Raw genomic sequence first — 22,224 nt, 5'->3', positions numbered from 1 at the left:
AAATAACCATTAAATTTTACAACAATTTATTTATTAGTGTATAGGCTAGGCTACTATGAAGCAATCATATAAACTATACAAAGACACTATAAAGCAATCATATTGTGGTTTTTAATCAATCCATAAGTCATTATACCTGTAAATAAATATGAATTAATTTTTCACACTATCTTTTAATTTTTTATGTTTAATCTACAGTCTTGTGTACTATAAGACAATATTGATATGACATGCAAACAGATGACACCAACTTACAATATTAATAAATACAGAACAGTACTGGAAATGTAATTTTATAACATGATTTTTATTAATAACATTTTTCTCTAGCTTTATTGTCAAAATACAGTATATAATACATATAATACATAAAATACATGAAATATGTGTTAATCAACTGTTTATTTATTGGTAATACTTCTGGTCAATAGTAAGCTATTAAAAGTTAAGTTTTGGGGGAGTCAAAGAATTTGACTTCCTGCCTGATGGATTGAGCTGAGCTACAAATCTTCTGTTTTGTTTCTCCAGAGAACCCTGAATAATACACTAGGGAAGAAAGTAGTTCCAGGTGGAGGGAGTGAGCAACTCTGCCCAAAATTATGAATGAGTCAAATAAGGAGAGGACTGTGAGATAGCCATTTGATTTAAAATATTGATGTCATTGTTACCTTGACCAGGACAGCTTCCGCTTAATACAAGGTGTGTGACCTTGATTGGAGTGTGAATCAGACAGAATGGGAGGAGAGGAATTGAAGACAGTGAGTGTAAACAACTCTCTACAGGGGGTTTCTTTGCTTGCAAGGGGAGGATAAATGGCTCTAAAGGTGGTAGAGAGAATGAATGAAAAACAAACCCGTTTTAAAGTAGTTTTCGTTTTGTGTTTAAGACAGGAAAAAATAACACCAGTTTGTACGCTGACAGGGCCCATCGAGTTGAAGGAAACGTGGTGATGACATTACAAACACTGTGAGATATGAATTTCTTTTTTGATTTAGCCAGTCTAGGTAAGGATCTTCTCCTACTTGCAACCAAAACAAGTTTCACCAAACAGTGACCAATGCCTTTGGTATATCTAAGGCTTTTTTGTTTTATGCCTATGGAGATATAACTTTGAGTATTACTTGCTTTCATTCTGGTTTGGATGATCAATTACATGGTCACATGAAAAGTTCCGCACAATGGTTCTAACGTCATAGACTCCAGTCCAGTGGGCTTCTCACTCACAAGCTGTTGTCTGGGACAAATTACTTACTTTCTGTACTTGAGTTTATTCATATGAAAATGGGGTGTGCTTGGCACATATCTCACAATGTTTTGCTGACTAAATGAGGTAAGATATTTACATACCTTACAAAGGACTTGCTAAATGTGGTAAATATTTCATAAATAGTAGGTATTCTCAAATCTGCATGCCGCATGGTGCAAAATTCCCCTTTGCAGGGAGAACTGTTTGCTCATGTGTCTTGACCTTTCCCACATGTAACCTTAAAGGTATTAGTTCACACGCAACTACAACAGTGAAGTTATTCAGGCCTCCACATTAGAGGGAAGAAAACAGGGGGGTAGATAATTTTACAAAACTAAATTTTAATTTTAAAATAAATGTCAATTTATGTTCAGGAACTGCTAAAAAGGACACATGGACAAAACCAAGGGTGGAAGCAAGGGAGGGAGGTGGGTTTGGCTGGGGTCAGGAGAAGGGGTGGGGGGAAATGCAGACTACTGCACTTGGACAACAATAAAATAATTTTTTAAATGTCAATTTATGGACTGTGTCAAGATGCTCACTGTGTTGCATACTTTTTCAAAGATTTTATTTATTTTTCGAGGGGGAATGGAGGGAGAAAGACAGAGAGAGAAATATCAATGTGTGGTCCCCTTTCACACGCCCCCTCCTGGGGACCTGGCCTGCAACCAGGAGCGTGTCCTGACTGGGAATGGAACTGGTGACCTTTTGGATCACAGGCTGACACTCAATCCACTGGGCCACACCAGCCAGGGTTGTGATGCATAAGTTTTGTGTTAACTTGACTGGGCTCCAGGGTGCCCAGATATCAGGTCAAACGTCGTTGTATGTCTGTGAGGATGTTTTGGATGAGATCAATATTTGAATGGGTAGACTGAGTAAAGCAGATTGCCCTCTCTTACATAACCCCTTGAAAACCTGAATAGAGCATAAAACTAGACCTTCTCCCAAGCAAGCAGGAGAGAACCTCTACTGCCTGACTGTATGAGGCAAGACATTGGCCTTTTGGACCCTTTGGACTTCAGCTGAAAAAAACTCATCTTCTTCACACTTGATCCCAGCAGCTGTTGAACTGGAAGTCCACCATCGATTCTCCTGGGTCTGCACCTTGCCAACTATAGAAACTGGGACTTTTCAACCTCCATAATCATGTGATCCAATTCCCGTAAAACATCTCTCCCCCTCTTTCTCTGCCTTTAGATCCATCTATATAGAAAGGTGTATGTGTATATGTGTGTGTGTGTACTGTATATATGTGTGTGTATACACACACTTTATGTAGGTATATATTTTATTGGTTCCATTCCTCTGGAGAACCTTGACTAATATGCCTGGGAAGGCACAGCATCTTGTTGAAGTAACACGACATGATGACATGATGTCACACCATAAAGAGGGGGCAGTATGTTCACAGGAATACAGACAATCAGGGTCACTAAAGAGGGTTTTCATAAATAATTAACTGACCCTTGTTAAAGGTTGTGGTAGGCGGGATTCTAAAATTGGTCTCTGGCAATCTCCCACCACAATCCCAGGACTGTGAATAAGAAGCGTTATCATGGGAATATGTGTGTTGGGTTACAGGGCTGAACCAGTTTTGTAGTTGTAATTAAGGTTACTAAACTGTGGGCCTTAAAATAGGGCAATTATCACGGATGATCCAACAGAGCCCAATCAATCACAGGAGCCATTTAACAGCAGACAGTTCTCTCTGGCTAGTGGCAGCAGCAGCAGAAGCAAGAGGCTTGAAGCACAAGAACTCAACACAACATTGCTTGCTTCATGATGGAGGGAACCACATGATGAGAAATACCGGCAGCCTCTAGAATCTGAGAGCAGTCCCTGACGACATGCCCAAGGACGTGGGGTCAGTCCTGCCACCGCAGCAGTTGAATTTGATAACCACGACAATGAGCTGGGAGGCACCTTCCCCTCAGAGCCTCCAGGTAAGACCTTAGCCCAGCTGATGCCCGGATTTCAGCCTGTGAGACGCTAAGCAGAGAACTCAGTTGATCCATGCCACACCCCTGACCCGCAGAATAATAAATATGAAAGAATAAATTTGTGTCAATTTAAGCCAACAGATGTGTGACAATTTGTTGTGCGGCAATGGAAGACTAATATTTACGTTATTTGTGTACCAAATCTGTTGTGGTTAAGGTAATTTTCTGTACTAGTCAACAACCTACTGGAGAGGGTGAATTCTGGCCCCGCAGCCATAACCACATATAGCTCTGAGGTGAAAATTAAAATAAGTACGAAGAAAGGCACAGTGCAGAGAACTCTAGATTTTGCACAGTGACAATTATTTGCGATATGGGGGCAAGAACAAAGCTTCAAGTGTGACAGCAACAAAATGGCCAATTTCTGGTAAGCCAGGTGCCATACTCAGTGTGAACGTGAACAGCTTGGATGCTGGAGTTGCCCATTTTGTCCCTGACCTTTAGATAACAGAGAACATTCAGTTCCAAGGTTACCTTTGGGGCAACAGCAGAAAAGCACAGACAGGGGAATTGCAAGTAGTGCCTCTGAATTAAGTGGAAATAAATCATTATGCAAAAGGGTCTGATGTCATAGACATTCTTTCAGGCTTTAGAGTCAGACAGTCTGGCTCCAACATGCTATGGCCCTAGCTGAGTTCCAAAATTCTCATTTATTAATTATGTGTGTTTGAGTGTGTGCGTGTGTGTGTAAACCAAGCCCCTGATAAACAAATCTGACAAATCTTTACAGAGCACTGGGGTTAAGATCGACCTGCCTAAGTTTCTTCACTTACACACTGGGATCAGCTTGAATGATCCCTCTAACCCCAGAGCCTACCACAGTGCCTGGAACATAGAGCATTTCTGACTTATATCCAGCTCCCTATATTCCACAGGTGGCAAACAAAAGGCCCGCGGGCCGAATCAGCCCTCTACCTTCTTTTATCCAGCCAGGCACCTTGTTTCTACCCGGTGGCAAGCTCTCGCTTATCTGTTAAGGGGTAGTTACACGTATACAGTCCGAAAATTACATTTGGCCCTTCGAAGGCAACTGTGAGGCTGATGTGGCCCCTGGTGAAAATGAGTTTGAAACCCCTGCTATATTCCGTAGCTTCTGGCATCCGTGGAATGCTCACTTCCTGGCTTCATGATTGGTGTAGGCATTTGTAATCATCTCTCAGCTGTCTGAAACGTTCTCATAGGGCAGAACTTTGGATCATCCCCTACTACTTGCAAATACAGAGTGGTGGCGCAAAATATCATTTAAAAATTAACGAGAGAAAATAATGAACGTAAGACTGGCAATTGCATGAACGGTTTTAATGAAAATCAGAAATGTTCAGAATATGAAATCAAGTCTGCAAGCCCCCAAACAATGACATGTTCAGGGACAGCCATGCATGTTCATAGTCACAAGAACTCAGTTCCCCTGATCTGACTTGTGTTCCTACTGCGTCTATTCTCCCTCTGTTCAATTCTTTGTCTCCTCTTCCACTTTTCATCTCTCTTTCTCTTCCTTTCATCCTCACAAGGGGACATGCTTCTTGATTTTAGAGGAGGGGAGGGAGGGAGAGGGAGGGGGAGAGAAACACCGATGTGAGGGAGAAACATCCATAGGTTGACTCTTATACGAGCCCCGACTGGCACCAAACCGGGAACTCGGACACGTGCCCTGACTGGGAATCAAACTCACAACCTTTTGGTTCACAGGACCACGCTCCAACCGACTGAGCCACTCGGGCCAGGGCCACTTTCCCCTGTCTTGCATGACAAAGGTACCCTTTGGAGACTTCTAATTCATAGATTACATTCCTTTCTTTTGTCTGTGTTCCTATGAGATACTTAAAGATTGGAACTATGTTTTCTTTGCTGTTTGCACATCTTGTATGAAGTACACGGGAACATGGTAGGTATCGCTGAAGGTTTGCTGCATTCACCTATTGCATATTGGGTCCTTTGCAGCAAAATACCCAGCTCCACTCTGGAAGTAGTGCAGTAGGTGCATTCTATGTAGGTACTCTCCGTGTGGCTTTTCAGCAGCACGTGCCATGCAAACCCTTCTAGAGCTAGATGTTGGAGGACTAGACATCTGGTTCATTTGTCCATAGCATTTGCCTCTACGTAGCATAATTTTCAGCATACAACACGGCTCAAAGCAACAACTCCCAGAACTGAGTCATGTAGATGCCCTTCCGTATCTGCCACCCCCAACTCTAACATGACTATGAACTCAATGTTTATGTAAAGGAAAAGCATTGTTTGTTATCAGTAAAACTCTAAAAAGGAATGATGATGTAGTAATAAATGGAATTTAAAAATTTACACTGGTGACTTTCAAAAACACACTTTTTCCTTTCTGTGGGGTATGTGGATTAATACAGGCAATTCATTGTGACAATAGCTCTGAATCCCAACTCTGCAACTTCTTAGCTGTGTGGTCAGGACAGGTGATATATCCTCATGAGTCTCAATTTCCTCCCTTGTGGAATATTGGTATTTATGTCATAGGAATTTTATGAAAACTATCAGTGAGTTATGTAAAGACCCTGAAACATGGTCGACCCTCCCAGATTTTTTAATCATCTCTTCTGATATTGTAGTTTAAGAAACAAACAAAACCAAACAAACAGGATTCCTGTATATGTACATTGGGAACTGCACCATCAGAAAGTTCACCCGAAGCAACAGTCAAGGATACTTCCTCTGAGATGTAAGCTGGTAGTAAAAACTATTTGATCAAAGTTAAAGTGAAGTTTGGAAATGAAGACTCTCATTGGTGTCTTCTCCTCGGAGATATAATAGGTATTTTCAGAAAACTGCTACCAAAACCGCTGACGTTCAATGACATAAACAACTTGGGACAAGATGGGGGGAAATAAAAGGAAAAGATATTTCATGCAAATCTCGAATTTCAAACAATGATGCCCAGCTCAAAACCCATTTCATAGCCACGCTACCATGGTGCATCTTTCCAGAGCAGGCTGATTTGATTGAAATCTGATTGTGAAGGAGGGGATGTAGCCATTTTCTGGACCCATTTTTGATACCAAACGTCTCTTGTATCTGCCTTCTCGTCTTCCTCTGAGGACCCTGTGAGATGTGTCAAAGAGCGTGGTAACCCTGAGAAACCTTTTCTGCCTCTGAGGGAACAGGTCTCATGGTGCCTCAGCTTGTGGGTGCACAGTGTCCTGATCAGTAAACTCTCTTCCCTCCTAGGCTGGCTTGAGATCTTTGTGGAAGGGAAGGGCATCCTGCCAAGGACAGTGTTCTCACACAAGGAAATTAGCTCTGCAACAAAGGACACCCCCCTCCTTGGGATCCACAATCACCAAGAGTCACAAAGGCATTGTAAATAACAATTATTTCAGTCCTTCACAAGGACTCTAATAGTCACCTTTCATCTGCCACCGCAGAGATCAGTGGTGAACACACCAACCTTTGTCCAACAGAGCCGGGGAGAGATCTCTGGGTTGAAGAGCTTCTGAAATGTTAGGAGATGGGATGAAAATGTCGGACAGCTGTGTCAGTGAACCAAAGGAGGGGAATAAGACGGGACTGCTGGGGGCAGGTTACGTGGGCGTCTGGCTACACTGCAGTCCCTGTGGAGTGCTATCATCCAGGAGCCCCGAGTTTCCACCCCATGTAGCTACCTACTAGCTGTCAGAGCCTGGGCAACTGACCTAACGTGCTGGAGCTGAACAGTCTTCCTTATAAAAAGTGGAAATGGAAAAATCTCCTTTGAGGGTTTCTATTTGGATTAAATGAAAGAAGATTCATCAAGTGCTAGTGTAGGTGTGTTCTATCACTTCACATGAATCTCAACTTTTATTTCCATTATTTCATTACATTGTTTGGATTTCCATTGTGTATAATTACGTCAATGTGCTTTGCTCTCAATGACAGTTTTACTTAAACCAAATACAGTCATTTTTTTCTATGTAAATGCAGTATCTATCCTGCACAGAGAAAGCAAAAATCCTTTGGGTGACGGATGACTGAGATCTGGAACTACCAGCCTCAGGCATGTTCTGTAGGAAGAACTGTGAGGGATCCAGGAAGTGAGTCTGACTTCTGGCTCTCATGTGTCTCCCAGCTGAGCAGCACACTTTGCATGGCAGCCGACATATGCATGGTGCTGACACGGACGGCACCTGCTGCAATAATTACTGTTTGGAAACAGAAATGTTGTCCATATTAGTGTCCCTTTCACAAAGATTTGTTCATTCATTCATTCATTCACTCATTCCACAAATATGCAGTGGCACCTTTCCAGTCGTATCAGAAAGTGTCCTGGATGTGGGTTGGCAGACACCATTGAAACAAGGCCCTTGCCCTCGAGGGTGTCACAATGCAGTGGGGGAGACAGACACCTTTCATCACATCAATGGATATTGTCTGGATAACATAATGTGTGCTCAGCAAAGTGTTGGCCTTCTTGAGATGTACCAGAGAACAAGGGACAAAGATCCCTAAGATCAGGGAGTGTGTAGTCAACAGGAACTGTGGGAGAGGAGAGAGATAAGCAATGCACATAATGAAGAAGTAAATAACATAATCAGTCAGTCGGTAAGTGGTGTAACAAATAGAGACAATTTACGCCAAGGTAAAGGGGACAAGGAACATGAGTCGGGGCGGAAAAGATGCCTGCACTTAGTGATATAAAATAGGACGGCCTTGGCAGGCCTCTTTCAGGAGGTGAGAACTGAGCAAGGCCCTGGTGGAAGGGAGGAAGTCAGTCAGGCAGGTGTGGGTGAGGAGCGCTCCAGGCAAATGGATTAGGTGGACCAAAGGTCCTAAGGAGGGAGCCTGGTTGACATAATCTAAAATCTGCGAGTCCACATGGTTTGGGGATGAGCAACTGAAGCCGAGAATCCTAGCGATAAAGTCTAAGAGGAGCCCTGGCTGGTGTGGCTCAGTGGATTGAGTGCCAGCCTGCAAACCACAGGGTTGCCAGTTCAATTCCCAGCCAAGCCACACGCCTGGGTTGTGGGCCAGGTCTCCAGTTGGGGGGTGTGCGAGAGGCAACCACACGGTGATATTTCTCTCCCTCTCCTTCTCTCTCCTTTCCTCTCTCTCTAAAAATAGATAAATAATTTTTAAAAAAGCCTAAGAGAAAACAGGGCCCAGATCTCACAGGGCCTAAAAGGGCTGTGTGTGGATGCAGCACTTGACTCCGATGCAGGAACAGGGGAGCCCTGGGAAGGAGCTGAATTAGAAGCCTGCAGAGGGAACAGTATCAGTGAAAAGGAGGGCCCTGCAGTCAGGGAGCCTGAGGTAGCAACCAAAGAAGCCGCAGGAATCAACAACTGCTGCCTCTTTGAGAGAGTGGAAACACTCGGCTGGACTTGACATTTCCCCATCGTCGTGTTCACACCCCTCACTGCACATCTGTCCCATTACACCCGACGTAGAAGCTACGTTCCCTTGGGTGCCTCGATAATCTAGGTAGAAAAAAAATGGGAGAGGAGGAAGTCTGTATCAACACAATGACCTGCGCTCTGCATCTCAGGCACTCTCAACACACATGACATTTGTCATGATGAAGGGAAGAGGAGGACCTTTGGAGTCAGGCAGACCAAGGTGTGAATCTCAGCTCCATCGCTTACTACCTTACATACTTAAACCCATCTCAGTCTGTTTTCCTAATCTGCTTAAGGGGGATCTTGATACTCATTTACTCACTTCTCATGTTTCTTGGTAAATATATATTAAATGTGGAAAATAAAGCAGACCATCAATAAATCAACATCAATGCTGGGAGTGGGGACAAAACACAGTATCTTCTTTTCTGTACCACTTAATGCCATTTTACACTTGCAGGGGGCATTAAACTTGGACTTAAGTAACACGTTAAGGTGACACACTTAATGAATGGGAGTGAGATAGGCACTCAGGTGCTCTTTTCACTCTATTGGGCAAGAGCATCCAGACGAAAACATAAGTTTCTTTGAACTCAGAGTCTCTGAACAAATCAACAGCTTACCTAAATAGTCAACTCCAAATGTCATCAACAAATCACACACACACACACACACACACACACACACACACACACAACGTAGCTCTTGATGAAAAAAATCCTTTTTGGCAAGACATGGTGATATTGTGAATGCACAAGCTAGAGAGATGCAAAGACTAGAATTCCAATGTGAACTCTACTCTAAGCCTTCTCTTCTACGAAATGGATTCAATTGTCTGTCAGTGAAAAGGGATACAGGGCTCAACACATGGCCTGGCACATAGACCGTACACAGCAAATACTGCCTATCTTAACCTCATCCCCCTCCTTCTCACTCCAGCGAAAACCCAATGTCAACCTCTTTGAGCAGTGAGATTTCTACTGTGGAAAGTATTTTCTCTCCTTATTTCTAGTGGGATATTGATGGGTGGTAATTAATGGGTGTGCCATCTTGCTTTTGATGCATAACAAACCACCCTAACTTCGTGACTTTAAAGAACAACCAATTCTGGCCCTCACAATTTTGCAGCTCAACAATTTCAGCTGGGCTCAGCTGAGTGGTCCTTCTGCTGTTCTCAGAAGGCTTACTTAGGCTTCTGTGATCAATGCCCTGTCAGCTAAGGGGCTCTTCTGGGGGTGGCTCATGATCTAAGGTGGTCTCACCCACATTTCTGGCACTTGGTTCACTGTCAGCTGGGGAGAAGGGCACGCATGAGCCATGGGTCTCTCATCATCCACCTAGGCCAGGCTTCTTCGTATTGTTCTCATCTTGCTTGAAGAGCAGCAAGAGAGGTCAAACTGCAGGGCACAAACACGTTTCAATTCTCTGCTTGCTCCATGCTTGCTATCCTCCCTCTGGACAAAGGAAGTTCCATCTCCAAGGCCAAGGACAATGTGGGAGGAAATACCAGCAGGCGTGTGCAAACTGAAGTTTCTACTGTAGCAGGCTACTATTACAATGTTTCATCAAATGACCTTGCTCATCACTGGACCAATACTTAACTGTGGACAAAACGGGTGGCTTTCGCCCCAGTAACTTTCGCTAGTCTCTCAAAAAGGATTTTGACCCTTCTTTAGAAATAGTCATCATTGCCCTGGCTGGTGTGGCCCAGTGGACTGAGTGCTGGAATGCAAAGCAAAGGGTCGCTGCTTTAATTCACAGGGCACAGGCCTGGGTTGTGGGCCAGATCCCTCATGGGGGGCATATGTGAGGCAACCACATATTGATGTTTCTCTCCTTCTCTTTCTCCCTCCCTTCCCCTCTCTCTAAAAATAAATACATAAAATCCTTTTTCAAATTTGTACCTTCCCGGCTGCTGTAGCTCAGTGGATTGAGCTCCGGCCTGCGAACCACACGATTGCGGTTCGATTCCCAGCCAGGGCATATGCCTGGGTTGCGGGCCAGTTCCCAGCAGGGGACTCACGAGAGGCAACCGTACGTTGATAATTCTCTCCTTCTCTCCTTCCCTTCCTCTCTAAAGATGAATAAATAAAACCTTTAAAAAATAAAAAATAAAAGATTTTAACTATCTTGCCCTATTACCCTAGTAGGTGAATGAGAAAATTATTGGGTGAAATTCTGAGGGTAAAACACTCATTTCAAATTTTCCTTGACATTGTACTAAACCCGCAAGTCGTGGATCCCTTCATCCACTAACATGCTATGTATGTGTTTGCTAGTATGAACCCAGCCCATACCCCTTTCCATGTCAGAATGTTCCTATTCCTCTCTCCTCCAATAAACGTGGCTCCAGCAGAGGCATATTGCATAGGCATAATCTGAGGTAGAAGTGATGGAACACACTAGACAATGGCCCCTCTGGTGAGACAGGGAGATAGTACCATGTGACTGTGAAGTAGACTTGTGATGTGCCTGGGGCTTGGGTGGGACACTCCTCTGCCCAGACAGTAGCCCACTCTCCCACCTTAACTGGAGTTCCTTCTGCTTTAATCAATCATCGTTCAATGCTGAGTACACATTTATCATTCTCTACTGCAGTGTCCTAACCATATTTGCAGGCTCCCTTGGTACAATTTCTTTTGGGGTGGTCGATAGGGCTACTGTGATCGCCATTTCCCCTTTTACACATGACTATTGTTGGCACACATGAAAGCTCTTGGTATTTTAGATATTACTATGTCATTTCACGATGTAAGGGAACTTTATGTTTACACCATTTCTTACCTGTTCCCCAAGAACATATCCATACCATCTGCAAGTAATGCCAATTTTGTTTTCTTTACCAAAACGATAGACTATTTCCTCTTTACAATCTCATTACACTGGAAAGAACACCTAAAACAATATTGAATGATATTGGTGATAATAGGAATATTTGCCTAGACCCTGATTGTAATGGACTTTTTTCTAGTGGTTTAGCAGCACTTGTGTATTTGTTAGTATGGGCACACTGAGAAATGCAGCCTGCTAAGATCTATTCTCCTCATTGGTTTTTAATCATGGGGTGTTTCCTTCCTTCGTATGCTCTTGATCACCTGTCCATCACGAAAATAAGGTCAGTAGCAGTACTGTCTTTATTGGCTAAAGTCATTCTCTCTATGTCTCCATTTAATCATTTTCTTCATATACCACACATACACTTTTATCCTACTGTGCTCTAGATATTGCAGATGCCTGTTGCTGCTGAGAATTGGATCATTTTTATGAGCTATTCTGGATACAGACAAGGTGGAACAGACCCTGGGAGGCTGAACCAACTTGTTATTTAAAAATTGGGCTATATGTTTCATAACTCCTCTCCACTTACACCTCAGTGGATTTCCACTTGAAGGAATCATTTCATTGGAGGAGGGAGTTTTGGGGATCCTGCTTGCCTGATGCCAGTGGAGTGTCTGTTGGTAAGAGAGGGACAAAGACACCTAAGTTGCAATACGGCCAAAGTTTAGGGACATCAAAGATCTTCTCCATAAGGCTACTACTACTGTGAGAGCAGAAACACGATACAGAACTTTAAAAAGAGAGGGAAAGCTTTAGGTTGTGGAAGTTTTGGCTGGGGGTGGGGCGGGACTGCTTGGCCTCAGGGACAGGATGACCAGAGAGGTGCGAAAGCACCAAGTGGGCTTGCTGCAGGACCCCGCCAGGAGGCTTCTAAAAATCAAAATGTAGAATAGGATGGGATTTCCATAGGCATGTTTTCCAAAACCCCGAACAGTACCTACCAGTGAGAGAGAGAGAAGGGTGGATTGCGTGCAGTGTGTTGGAGGATGGAGATGCTTGGGAGTTTGTCAAACACTACTTTGGGTAGTTCTCCAGCTCTTGGGTGAATATGAGTGGAATGCAAGCAGGCGAGGGGCTTACCGATGAAGCAATTGAGAAGGAAGGGGAGGTAAGATGTCAATAGGAGTTGAAGAAAAGTGTTAAGTTATGGGCCGTACCAAGATGCCTGGCAAGTTGAAGAATCTGTTGAAGAAATAAAATTTCCCGATATGACTCAGCGAAGATTAGGTAAGACTTTGACTCAATAACACCCAGGATCATTTTGACAAGCGCGGCCTTGGAATAAATAAGCCGGAACCATCAATTATGGGCCCTGATGAAGATGCACTTGACCCTACTGTGTGGAGAATGCGTGCCTGTGTGTTTCGCGAACCTGGTAGGCAGTGAGGGGAAACGTGCCGTGACGCCACAGCCACGTCTAGCGCCAAGGCACACGTGGAGACAGTGCTGGCTCAAGTCACAATGCGGTGAATTTAACTTCGCGTGAAGGAGATTCCCAGCCCGAGATGTGCGGGGCGCCTGCGCAGTGCGCCCAAGGCGCCGCGCTTGCGGGAGTCGGGAGACCCCCGCCCCCGCCCCTCGCCCTCCGGCGGGAACGCGCACGTGGAAAGGGACGCGCACGCGTACGCGAAGGCACCTCACCTCCCACTACACCTCCGGGGCGTCTGAGGAGGGGGCGACTCGCGCAGGAGCTGCGTGCAGAGTGGCTGTCTGGGGCGGTGGCGGCGCGAGCGGCGGCGGCAGCGGCAGCGGCAGCGGCAGGGGCAGCGGGCACCGCGCCCCTTCCACGCAGACTTCTGCGCTCCGGACCCCGGAGGCGGAGGGGCGCACTGACTGACGTCTTTGACGTTCCCGCCCCCGCCCCGACCTCGCCCCCGCCTCATCTTGTCTTAAGCTCGGGGCTCGCGGGCTGAGGCGTCTCTCTCTCCCCGCCCCTCGCAGCGGCCCTTTCTCTCCGCTGCACCTCGTCCAGCGGAGGCGGCGACGCGAGCAGCGGCGAGCAGCGGCGAGCAGCAGCGAGCGCGGGAGCAGGCGGCCTGGAGGATGAAGTGCAAACCGAACCAGACGCGCACCTACGACCCGGAGGGCTTCAAGAAGCGGGCGGCTTGCCTGTGCTTCCGAAGCGAGCGCGAGGACGAGGTGCTGCTAGTGAGTAGCAGCCGCTACCCGGACCGCTGGATCGTGCCGGGCGGGGGCATGGAGCCCGAGGAAGAGCCGAGCGGCGCGGCGGTCCGTGAGGTGTATGAGGAGGCGGGAGTCAAGGGGAAGTTAGGCCGGCTCCTGGGCGTCTTCGAGCAGAACCAAGATCGCAAGCACAGGACGTACGTGTACGTCCTGACTGTCACTGAGATTCTGGAGGATTGGGAAGATTCGGTGAGCATTGGGAGGAAGCGAGAGTGGTTCAAAGTCGACGATGCCATCAAGGTCCTCCAGTGCCACAAGCCTGTGCATGCCGAATACCTGGAGAAACTAAAGCAGGGCGGTTCCCCCACCAATGGAAACTCCGTGGCCCCGTCCGTGCCCGGGAGCGACCCCTAGTATGTACCGCTCCTGCACAGACCCCTCTGCTTCCCGCCTGTCCTAGAACACCTAGTGTCCGCGCGCCTCCAGTGTCCTGTGCGGGCTTCCCGGGGGAGGGGGCTCCTTTTGTTTCCTTGGCAGACCTCTGAATCACGCTTGCGAACTGTCTCAGTTGCCAGGCACTGTTTTCAGACAATTTGCACGTTTTTCAGATGCTTTCAGAATCGCTTCTTGGTAGCGCTGTTTAACATAGTTCAGAATGCCTAAACCACATGGGTTTTCTTGAACGGTGCCTTCACTGCTCTCCCAGCCCTTGGGGTGTGTGTTTTGCTTGTGTGTGCTTGTGCGTGTGCGCATTCGCAGTTTTGGTACCAGTCTTGTGGTTTTGTAGCGAAGGCATTTAAAATCCGATCACCTCGGTTGTCTGACATCTGTCACTAATTTTCTTTCTCAAGTTGTTTCCTCAATCACAGCATTGGCCCCCGTCAGCAAGCCATTCTTGCGGTGCGGATTGATGTAAATGATCAGTTTTGGATTTCAAAAAATGATTTAAGGAATTTGACATGTTGGGCTCCTGCTTTGCTCGACAATATTTCTGTCTTTAGAGATGTGGTCTCATTTGCCCTTTTCAGAAATTTCTTTATTCACTTGTACATAATTTGATTTGCAAAAAAATGGTTCACACTGGTAAGTTTCGAGTGCTTGCTTGAAACGACCGTTCCCCATGTAGCCCAAATGTCGTTTCACACGGTATTACTTTATGGAGTAGACATTTCTCAGGAAGGTGTTGTTAGACAAGCACACCCATAAATCTTATCAGGGAAACTATTCATAGAGTATGATGTAGCATGCTCAAATTCCAACACTCGTTGCCCCTTTCTCAATACCCTTAGAACAACCATGGTTTTCTCAACAAAAACTAGTTTTTGAAAGAAAGTTATTTCATGTATTTGAATTTAGCGGCGTTCCAGATAAACTTCCTGACAACCAGGAACCACAAGAATGAGGTCTCTACAGTGATGACGACGTCCCAATTGAGTGAGGTACCCTTCTTGATGTCCAGCTGTTACAGACTTTCAAAGTTTTAGGACACGTGAATATTCTCTCTTAAAGGTTTTTTCTTGCACGACAATCTTTCATTTAATTTACCTTGATCCTTGCTTGTCATCAGGACTCCCATCTAAAATACTTAAGTCTCTTCTGCAACTATCTTTATTCCCCGGGCACATCTCCCGATAAACCGTTAGTACTGTAGTTACAGATTTTAAATGTTCACGGGTGAACAGCACTATGAGAAGTGGAAAAGTAAAGTAAAATGACTTTTTCATGAGATAGAGTTTGGTGTGATAGAAACTATATTGGGGCTTTGAAGTCAGACAAACTGTGGTGAAAACTAGTTCCAGTTCTACCTCACTGTCTTTCTTCAGCCAAGTTATCTAACTTATCTGATGCTCAGGTTTTTTTAATATAAAATTGGAGATAATAAAAATAACATACTTCATAAACTTCTCTGAGAAGCGTTTCCTGACCACCTGGGTTAAGATACTCTCTTCTTTGTGTGTCACGGTTCTCACAATTTACTGTGCTTACCTCTTTGCATGGCTGTGTGGCCATTAGACCTCAGACTCTTTGATGGGTGGGAAGAAGCCTGAATTATTTCCAAAAGGCTAGAATTTAGAACATGGAATTCAGCTTTTTTGTTTTGTCTCTGGTGGCCCAACCCCCACCCCTTTGCAAAACTGGTATCAGTTCTTTCCTAACTTTTTTGTTTCATGACCTGTAACTCCCTGGTAGAATTGAATTTTTTAAATTTGTTTTTAAAATAGGATTTTTGCCATATATAAATATCTAAATAAAGCATATATTGTAGTTAACAATAAATGTTTTCAAAGGAGTGAGTAGTGGAAAAAATGGATACCTTTGGAAAGTCAATTATAAATTTCATATTCCAAATTATGAAGACTTTTGAAATGTTTTTCAAAATTATCTGTTTCTTTGTACAAAAAATCTTATTTTTAAAAAACGAACTTTCTAAGACTTGACCTTTTCTATTCCAACAATCCAAGTGGACAAGTAGATATTCTCAGTAACCTAAGATTTTTCAAAGTACATATACACTAACTGCACAGAAAATGAATTATTGCTTTGTGACTATTCCCTGCATAAAACTTCATCTAAAATGCTGCCACAAAATATTTTGGAGGCTTAATTTGTGCATGGCAATCTTATAGATAGTAGTGCACAATCTTGTGCTTTGACTTCTATGCTATGTATCTGACAAATGTGAAAGTTAATGTCAATCAATTCTTAAGTGTTGTTAGCCTGTGAGTATTTGTTGTATTTTATTCAGAAATATTTGGATTGCCCACATATCTTCAAATACACAATTTGTAAAGCTTCCAAGGCTTTCATTTCAAAATTGCAACAGAATACTTTACAATTATTATACTGTAAGTTATGTTTTCAAACTCATGAGCAGTTCTTAGTATATATGCTTCTCGAGTTCAGTCTAAAAATATTAAATGGAAAAGACAAGTCTTTTATTTTGAAATAGATATTAAAAAATCGGACTAAAACAGTTGACACAGAGGCTGACAAATGGAATGGCATCATATGGAATGGAACTCCACCCTCCAAGAGTTTAATATACAGTTGGGATTTTCTGCTCAAGAGTCATTACATAGCACCCATGCATTACTTATGTGGTGATTGTACTAAAAATGTATAGGTGAATATTCCAGCTATACCCTCTCCAGAAAACAGTGCATTGATCAAAGGTAATTAACACTTTGAGACATGAGTTAGAAATTTGTTTTCAGCATGTTTTTATAAGGGTATTTTTCCCAACTGTACAAGTGCCTCTTCTTATCTTTAAAATAAGTTTTAAGAAGATGTTGGAGTAAATTTTCATTTAATAGAATTGTAAACATTTCAACAATTTTATATTTAGAAACACCTAATGAATATTGGTGTGTGTGTGTGTGTGTGTGTGTGTGTGTGTGTGTGTAAGAGCAGGAGGAGGCAGCTCATGAGGTATAATAACAGCAACGTTAGAAGGACCTTGTGGGACAGATGGTTTAAAGGGCTCTGAAGCTCAAACTGCTCCCCTCACTTCCTGTACAGTGGAATCCAATTGTAAGAAGGATCAATTCCTTCATCAATAGTTGTTTAGTGGGAAAAGGGAGATGAAAGTGTGGCTTTAGAGACTACCATACTAACATCTGGCCAGAGTTTTCTTTTCCAGGGTTCCTTTTGTGGAAGCACCAAGTAAAACGAAATATTTTCAGCATCATTCTAGTATTGTGACCATCTTTCTGAATGACTATTAGTCTGTTAGACTGTGAAGTTTTTGAGGACTAGGACCTAGCCTGATTCCTGCCCATATCCTCATAGGCTAAAGCAGTGCTAAAATCTGGAGACATTTGTCACTGATCCAGAGATTAGAAATGTCTACTAGTGTAATCTTGATTTCTTAGCTTCAGTTGTTAGCTGGGCCAATCGGTTACTCTCTCAGGCTCTCATCTGTCCTCACAGCAGACTGCATTGGATAATCCTCTTAAGTTTTTCCAGTAAAAAATGACTAATAAACCATAGTAGACCCTATTTGCTGACTAGAGAAATTGATGAAACAATAAAACTATTAATGAGCCTTTTTTTTTCAGATTTACTTTGAAAGAATCAAGTATATGAACCCAATGATGAATGGAATTGTGAAGCACGGTTGAGCTCTTTCATACTGTCAAGAACACAGCTCATCCTATGCTTTTGGACACTTCTTCCCTGTTTATTACAATGACAGTTCTCCAAGTTGTTGCACTACTGCTGTATCTACAGACTTCTAATTTGGCACTTATGGCCTTTTTTGTGCTTTTATGATTATGTGTCTATATTTCCCACCAACTTATATGACCTTGAGTACAAGGACCTTGTTTCCTTAGTCTTTTTATATATCTTGCATTTAAGGCATCACTTGAAATATGGTAGATATCACTGAAGATTCATCTGAATAACTAATATTTTGTAGTGACACTGAGTGGTAAACCATTGACTTTCTAATCCAGTGTTAGTACAATAAATGCCTTTTATCTAACATCTAACATACATGTGGCTTTTGCATATCAAGTATCAAGTGTTTCAAGGCATCTGTGAAATATTAGCAAAAATTCTTACTCATATGTCTATGTCAGCTGAGACATTATGTGCCTCCTTTTGGTAGTACACTATACCACCTATGAAATATTTTTGCCAAAATTTTGCTCTTAAATCTGACCATGCCTCTAGACGTAATTCATAATCTATAGAAAATATAGGGAACAGAGAAACATACACCAGAAAGATGATATCAGCAGAATCCAGACTGCAGAAAACTCTACGGGACAGTTGACCCAGTTTCTTCAGTAAATGAATGGACTGGATGAAAGAAAGAAATGGGAGAATGAACCTATAGATTAAAAGAGACATATGAACCAGTTGTAACATGGATTTTTTTTAGACACTGATTTGACCAAACTATAAAATACATTTATAAGACAATCCAGATAACTTGAAAATTGGCTTGATATTTGATATTATTTGGGATCATGGTATTACAGTTACATTAAAAACATTTATCATCTTTTAGAGATACATTCTCAAACATTTACAGTTAAAATGATGTATGGAATTTGCTTCACAATAATAAGTCTGGATGTTAAACGCATTGCAGATATTGATGAAACAAATTAGTCTTGATAATTGTTGAAACTGGGTTATGGTTAAATGATGGTTCATTATATGTTTCTCTCTACTTTTGTATGTTTGACATTTTCCATAATAAAAAGTTAATTAAAAAAAGTTATCAGCCCTCTTATTAAAGCTAATATATAAGGTATAGAGAAAAAACAAGAGGAACATTTTTAGATTTTTAAGAAAATGTTGGCTCTGGGGTGCCACTTCTGGGCCAATGTCAAATGTATAAAAAGAGAGGGGCAGCGTACCCTGGAATGGCTAGTATTTCCCTTGCTACAGACAAATGAGGAGGTTTTCTTTACTCTTAATTTGGCTCGTTGAAATAGGAAGAGTTAAATTCTTATATCTATTAGAAAGTGGGAATAGATTCTCATGTTCTGTTAAGCAGGATTTTTGGCACTTATAGTTCATATCAATGTGAAAAATTAAAGAACTGGAGTCTCCAGGGAACAAGATATGGAATTTTATAAAAATCTACAAAATGCCATTTTAATAGTTTTTTTTAGGGGAATAGTGGCTGCAGACTTGTTAGTTGCACATTCATTTAACTTTGAAGTTATATTCGAAGGTAGGTGAAACAGGAAAGTAAGTAGTCGACATTCCTGACTACACTGAACCATTTTGTGTTTCATACTGCAGATATTCCTCCAATTTTGGACTGTACTTAGAATTTTGTAAAGGCCAAAACCTACTAGGTCAGAGTCAGTGAAGCTGTGCTGAAATCAATAGACATGGGGGCTTCCCTGACATTTTTCATGGGTCAAGAAGGAGCAAGCCCAAAGAATAACATTGGAAGACCCTTCCAGGGAAAATGAACATCTTCATAAGTATGAAAGGCTGTGAAATTGAAGCTGCCCACTCCACTCCTGCTTTCAAAGTGTGTCCCAATCCCAAGAGCAAGCAGTTCCCCAGAAACAACCGTTTCCTGGAAAAGGGAAGATGAAAGGTTAGCCTCAAAGCCCTTTACTCCCCACAGGTGGACAGAGATTTCACTTCCAAGGTTGCTGTATTACAAGGAACAGAAAAAATCCAGAAAAAATATTAATCTTTTTCCTAAAAGTTGTTTTTTAACCTGAATTTATATTAAGTTTAGCAGATTTTTTTTAAATTTTGGAAGCAAACAGCCAGGTGAATAGAACTGTAGGTGGTGGCTGTAAGTTAAATAGTGCTTTGGAGTCAAACAAGCCATGGCTCAAAACTGGGTTGACCATCTAATAACTGTGACCTCTGTCAAGTTACTTCTCTAATCTTCAATTTTCTTTTCTGTAAAATGGGGATAATCATAGCCCCTACCTTTGTAAACAACACTGCTTCTGAGAAGCCCTTCTCATTCTTCTAGGGTATGGTATACTCTTGTGTCCCCAGGTGCCCCAGTGCTTTATTTTGTAGTCTTATGAAGATTACATTATACTTACTAGCTTGAATGTCTCTACCATTAGGACTCTGAAGTCCCATGGTATGGGGACCCAGGTTAGCATGGAGCTTGGAACATGGTACCCCATAGGTACTCACATATAAATAATTGTCATAACTCCTACTTGTCAAAAATACATTGCCATTATTTTACCAGGTATTCGAGTACTGAAAAGTGAGACACTGTAAGACTGTGGTCTGTACTCAGATTTCTCTCTATTGGGAAGAATATTTGTGTATACTTCGTGTTCTCATTTTTTTAGAATCTTCCAGTACCAATTATTCCTTACTTCTCAGCTTCATAAAGTACTATAAGGTATTTTCTCAGGTGCTGAACTAGTACCACAACTGCAATTGAAAATTCACTGAAGGTTTCCCAAATACAAATGACTGAAAGATATGGTATTTATTCAGTTTAAGAACTGTTGAATAAATACAAGTATGCTAACTATATTATTTTATTTTATGGATAAAAGAGATAGCAATCAGGATTATATGGTAATAAATTCACACATAGAAAACAAGGCAAGGACAAGACCTGACTGATTCAACTCATGAAGATACAATGAGCTACTTTTAGATTTAAACAGTTTATTACTTATATACACAGTACAAAGAAGAATGAGCCAAAGGTACCAGCTCCCCAGGTCCTTTTCCCACACACCCTAAAAAACAACATAGAAACAAAAGGGTCCATATGACTGAAATGCAAGTTTTGGGATACTCCATTACTGAGGAGCTAAATCTAGACTACAGTTGAGTGACTTTATATGCTACATCTCTGTTCTAGGGGACACAGGACAGAAAGCCCCATCAGAAACTGGTAGGTGATGAGAAACTGTCTCATGACAACCTCTCAGGGGTGATATAGAGGTGTGGGGGAGATGGCCTTTGTAGAAGCTCCTTATAGCCTGCCATCTTCTTATGTCCTGGAAGATCACAAGGCACTAACCAAGACAGCTTAACTTCAGTTCCAGCTTATATGGATACCTGCAAGGGCCCCAGGCCATCATGGAGGAGCCATTTTCCTACAACTCCACTTTCCTGTTACATACCCAGCTAGAAATTATTTCTGTAAACACAGGCTACTGGTTGTGGCCACTCTAAAGATACACAATAGACCCCATTCAAAATTTGGTTCAGATGTTAAGACTGATGCCACTTACACACCAAGAGGATATTCAAAGATTTATTACTCACATAACAGGGCTTTATGGGGGGAGCAGGACAGGCTTCCAAAGCTGTTTTAAAAATCCTGAGAGAGCAAGAAAAAGAAACTGGCTTGGATTTTTATTGTGATTAAGGGTGGGGTTGCAATGCACAGTCAGAGGCTTGCATGGTTTGAAACTCCCTCTGGCACCAAAGGAGAGATCACTCAGGGTTTTTATTAGCTTGCCCAGATGTAGAGCCAAAGGGGAAGAGTTAGAGGTGAGGCTTAAAAACTGTCAGCAGTCAAACATCAGAAAGAAAGCCGGAGACAGACTATTACAATTCATCCCTGGTGTTGATGGCTAAAATGTACAATATTTCTTTAATTGAATTTGAACAGGTTTAATAAGCCATTAAGGTACTCTGAGAGGTCTGTAGCCTGAAGTCTGTAAGGAAAGTGAAAATTCCATCAAATGACTTGTCCAGCATTGTGTGTTCTGAGAAGTGAAATGAATGCCTTAGTCAAAATTAACAATGTCTGGAACTCTGAAGGGGATAAGAACTATCTTGATGAGGCCTGTATCATAGCTTGAGTATATGTAGAGGCATATGTGATCATTTCTGTTATCTGTGAGGCAAGAGACTCCCAGAGTCTTTACCTGAAAAGGCACAATCTTGGGTAAGGAATTTATGTTGCTGCCATTGGGCAAACAAAATAACCAGGCCACTGGCAATGATCTAGGGTCTAAAATTTGCAGAGGGGTCCAATTATTAGCCAGGGCATCCAGTGGACAATTGTACCTTGGGTTCAGCACTTTATCCAAGATATAATGGTTTATTGCTCACATAACAAGGGGTGAAAAGAAGCAATAATTATGATTATGGCAGTGTATTCCTTGTGTATACAAACTACCACTGCTCTCCACTCAGTTGACCCCAAGAGTGTCCCTAGGGTACCTATATCAGCCCCATAGCATCTGGTAAGGGG

General features: G+C 42.6%; 1 protein-coding gene across 2 annotated transcripts; it reads left to right on the top strand.

Moving 5' to 3' along the window:
• The first annotated feature begins 13,194 nt into the window (after positions 1-13,194).
• LOC118981048 (diphosphoinositol polyphosphate phosphohydrolase 3-beta) lies at positions 13,195-18,755 on the top strand. 2 transcript variants are annotated; one of them, XM_037037772.1, is made up of 2 exons: positions 13,195-13,963; positions 17,609-18,755. In XM_037037772.1, coding segments are annotated over exons 1-2 (495 nt in total). In that variant the 5' UTR covers positions 13,195-13,469; the 3' UTR covers positions 17,610-18,755. The 2 variants fall into 2 exon arrangements, with proteins under 2 accessions (XP_036893667.1, XP_036893668.1); XM_037037773.1 differs by lacking the exon at positions 17,609-18,755 and having other exon boundaries at positions 13,195-13,964.
• Positions 18,756-22,224: the final 3,469 nt, after the last annotated feature.

Source organism: Sturnira hondurensis, unplaced genomic scaffold (assembly GCF_014824575.4).
Source record: "Sturnira hondurensis isolate 20B ecotype Veracruz unplaced genomic scaffold, ASM1482457v3 Scaffold0023441, whole genome shotgun sequence".
Taxonomy (NCBI): domain Eukaryota; kingdom Metazoa; phylum Chordata; class Mammalia; order Chiroptera; family Phyllostomidae; genus Sturnira; species Sturnira hondurensis.
The sequence above is the reverse complement of the archived record's forward strand: the minus strand, read 5'-3'. Positions and strand labels throughout refer to the sequence as shown.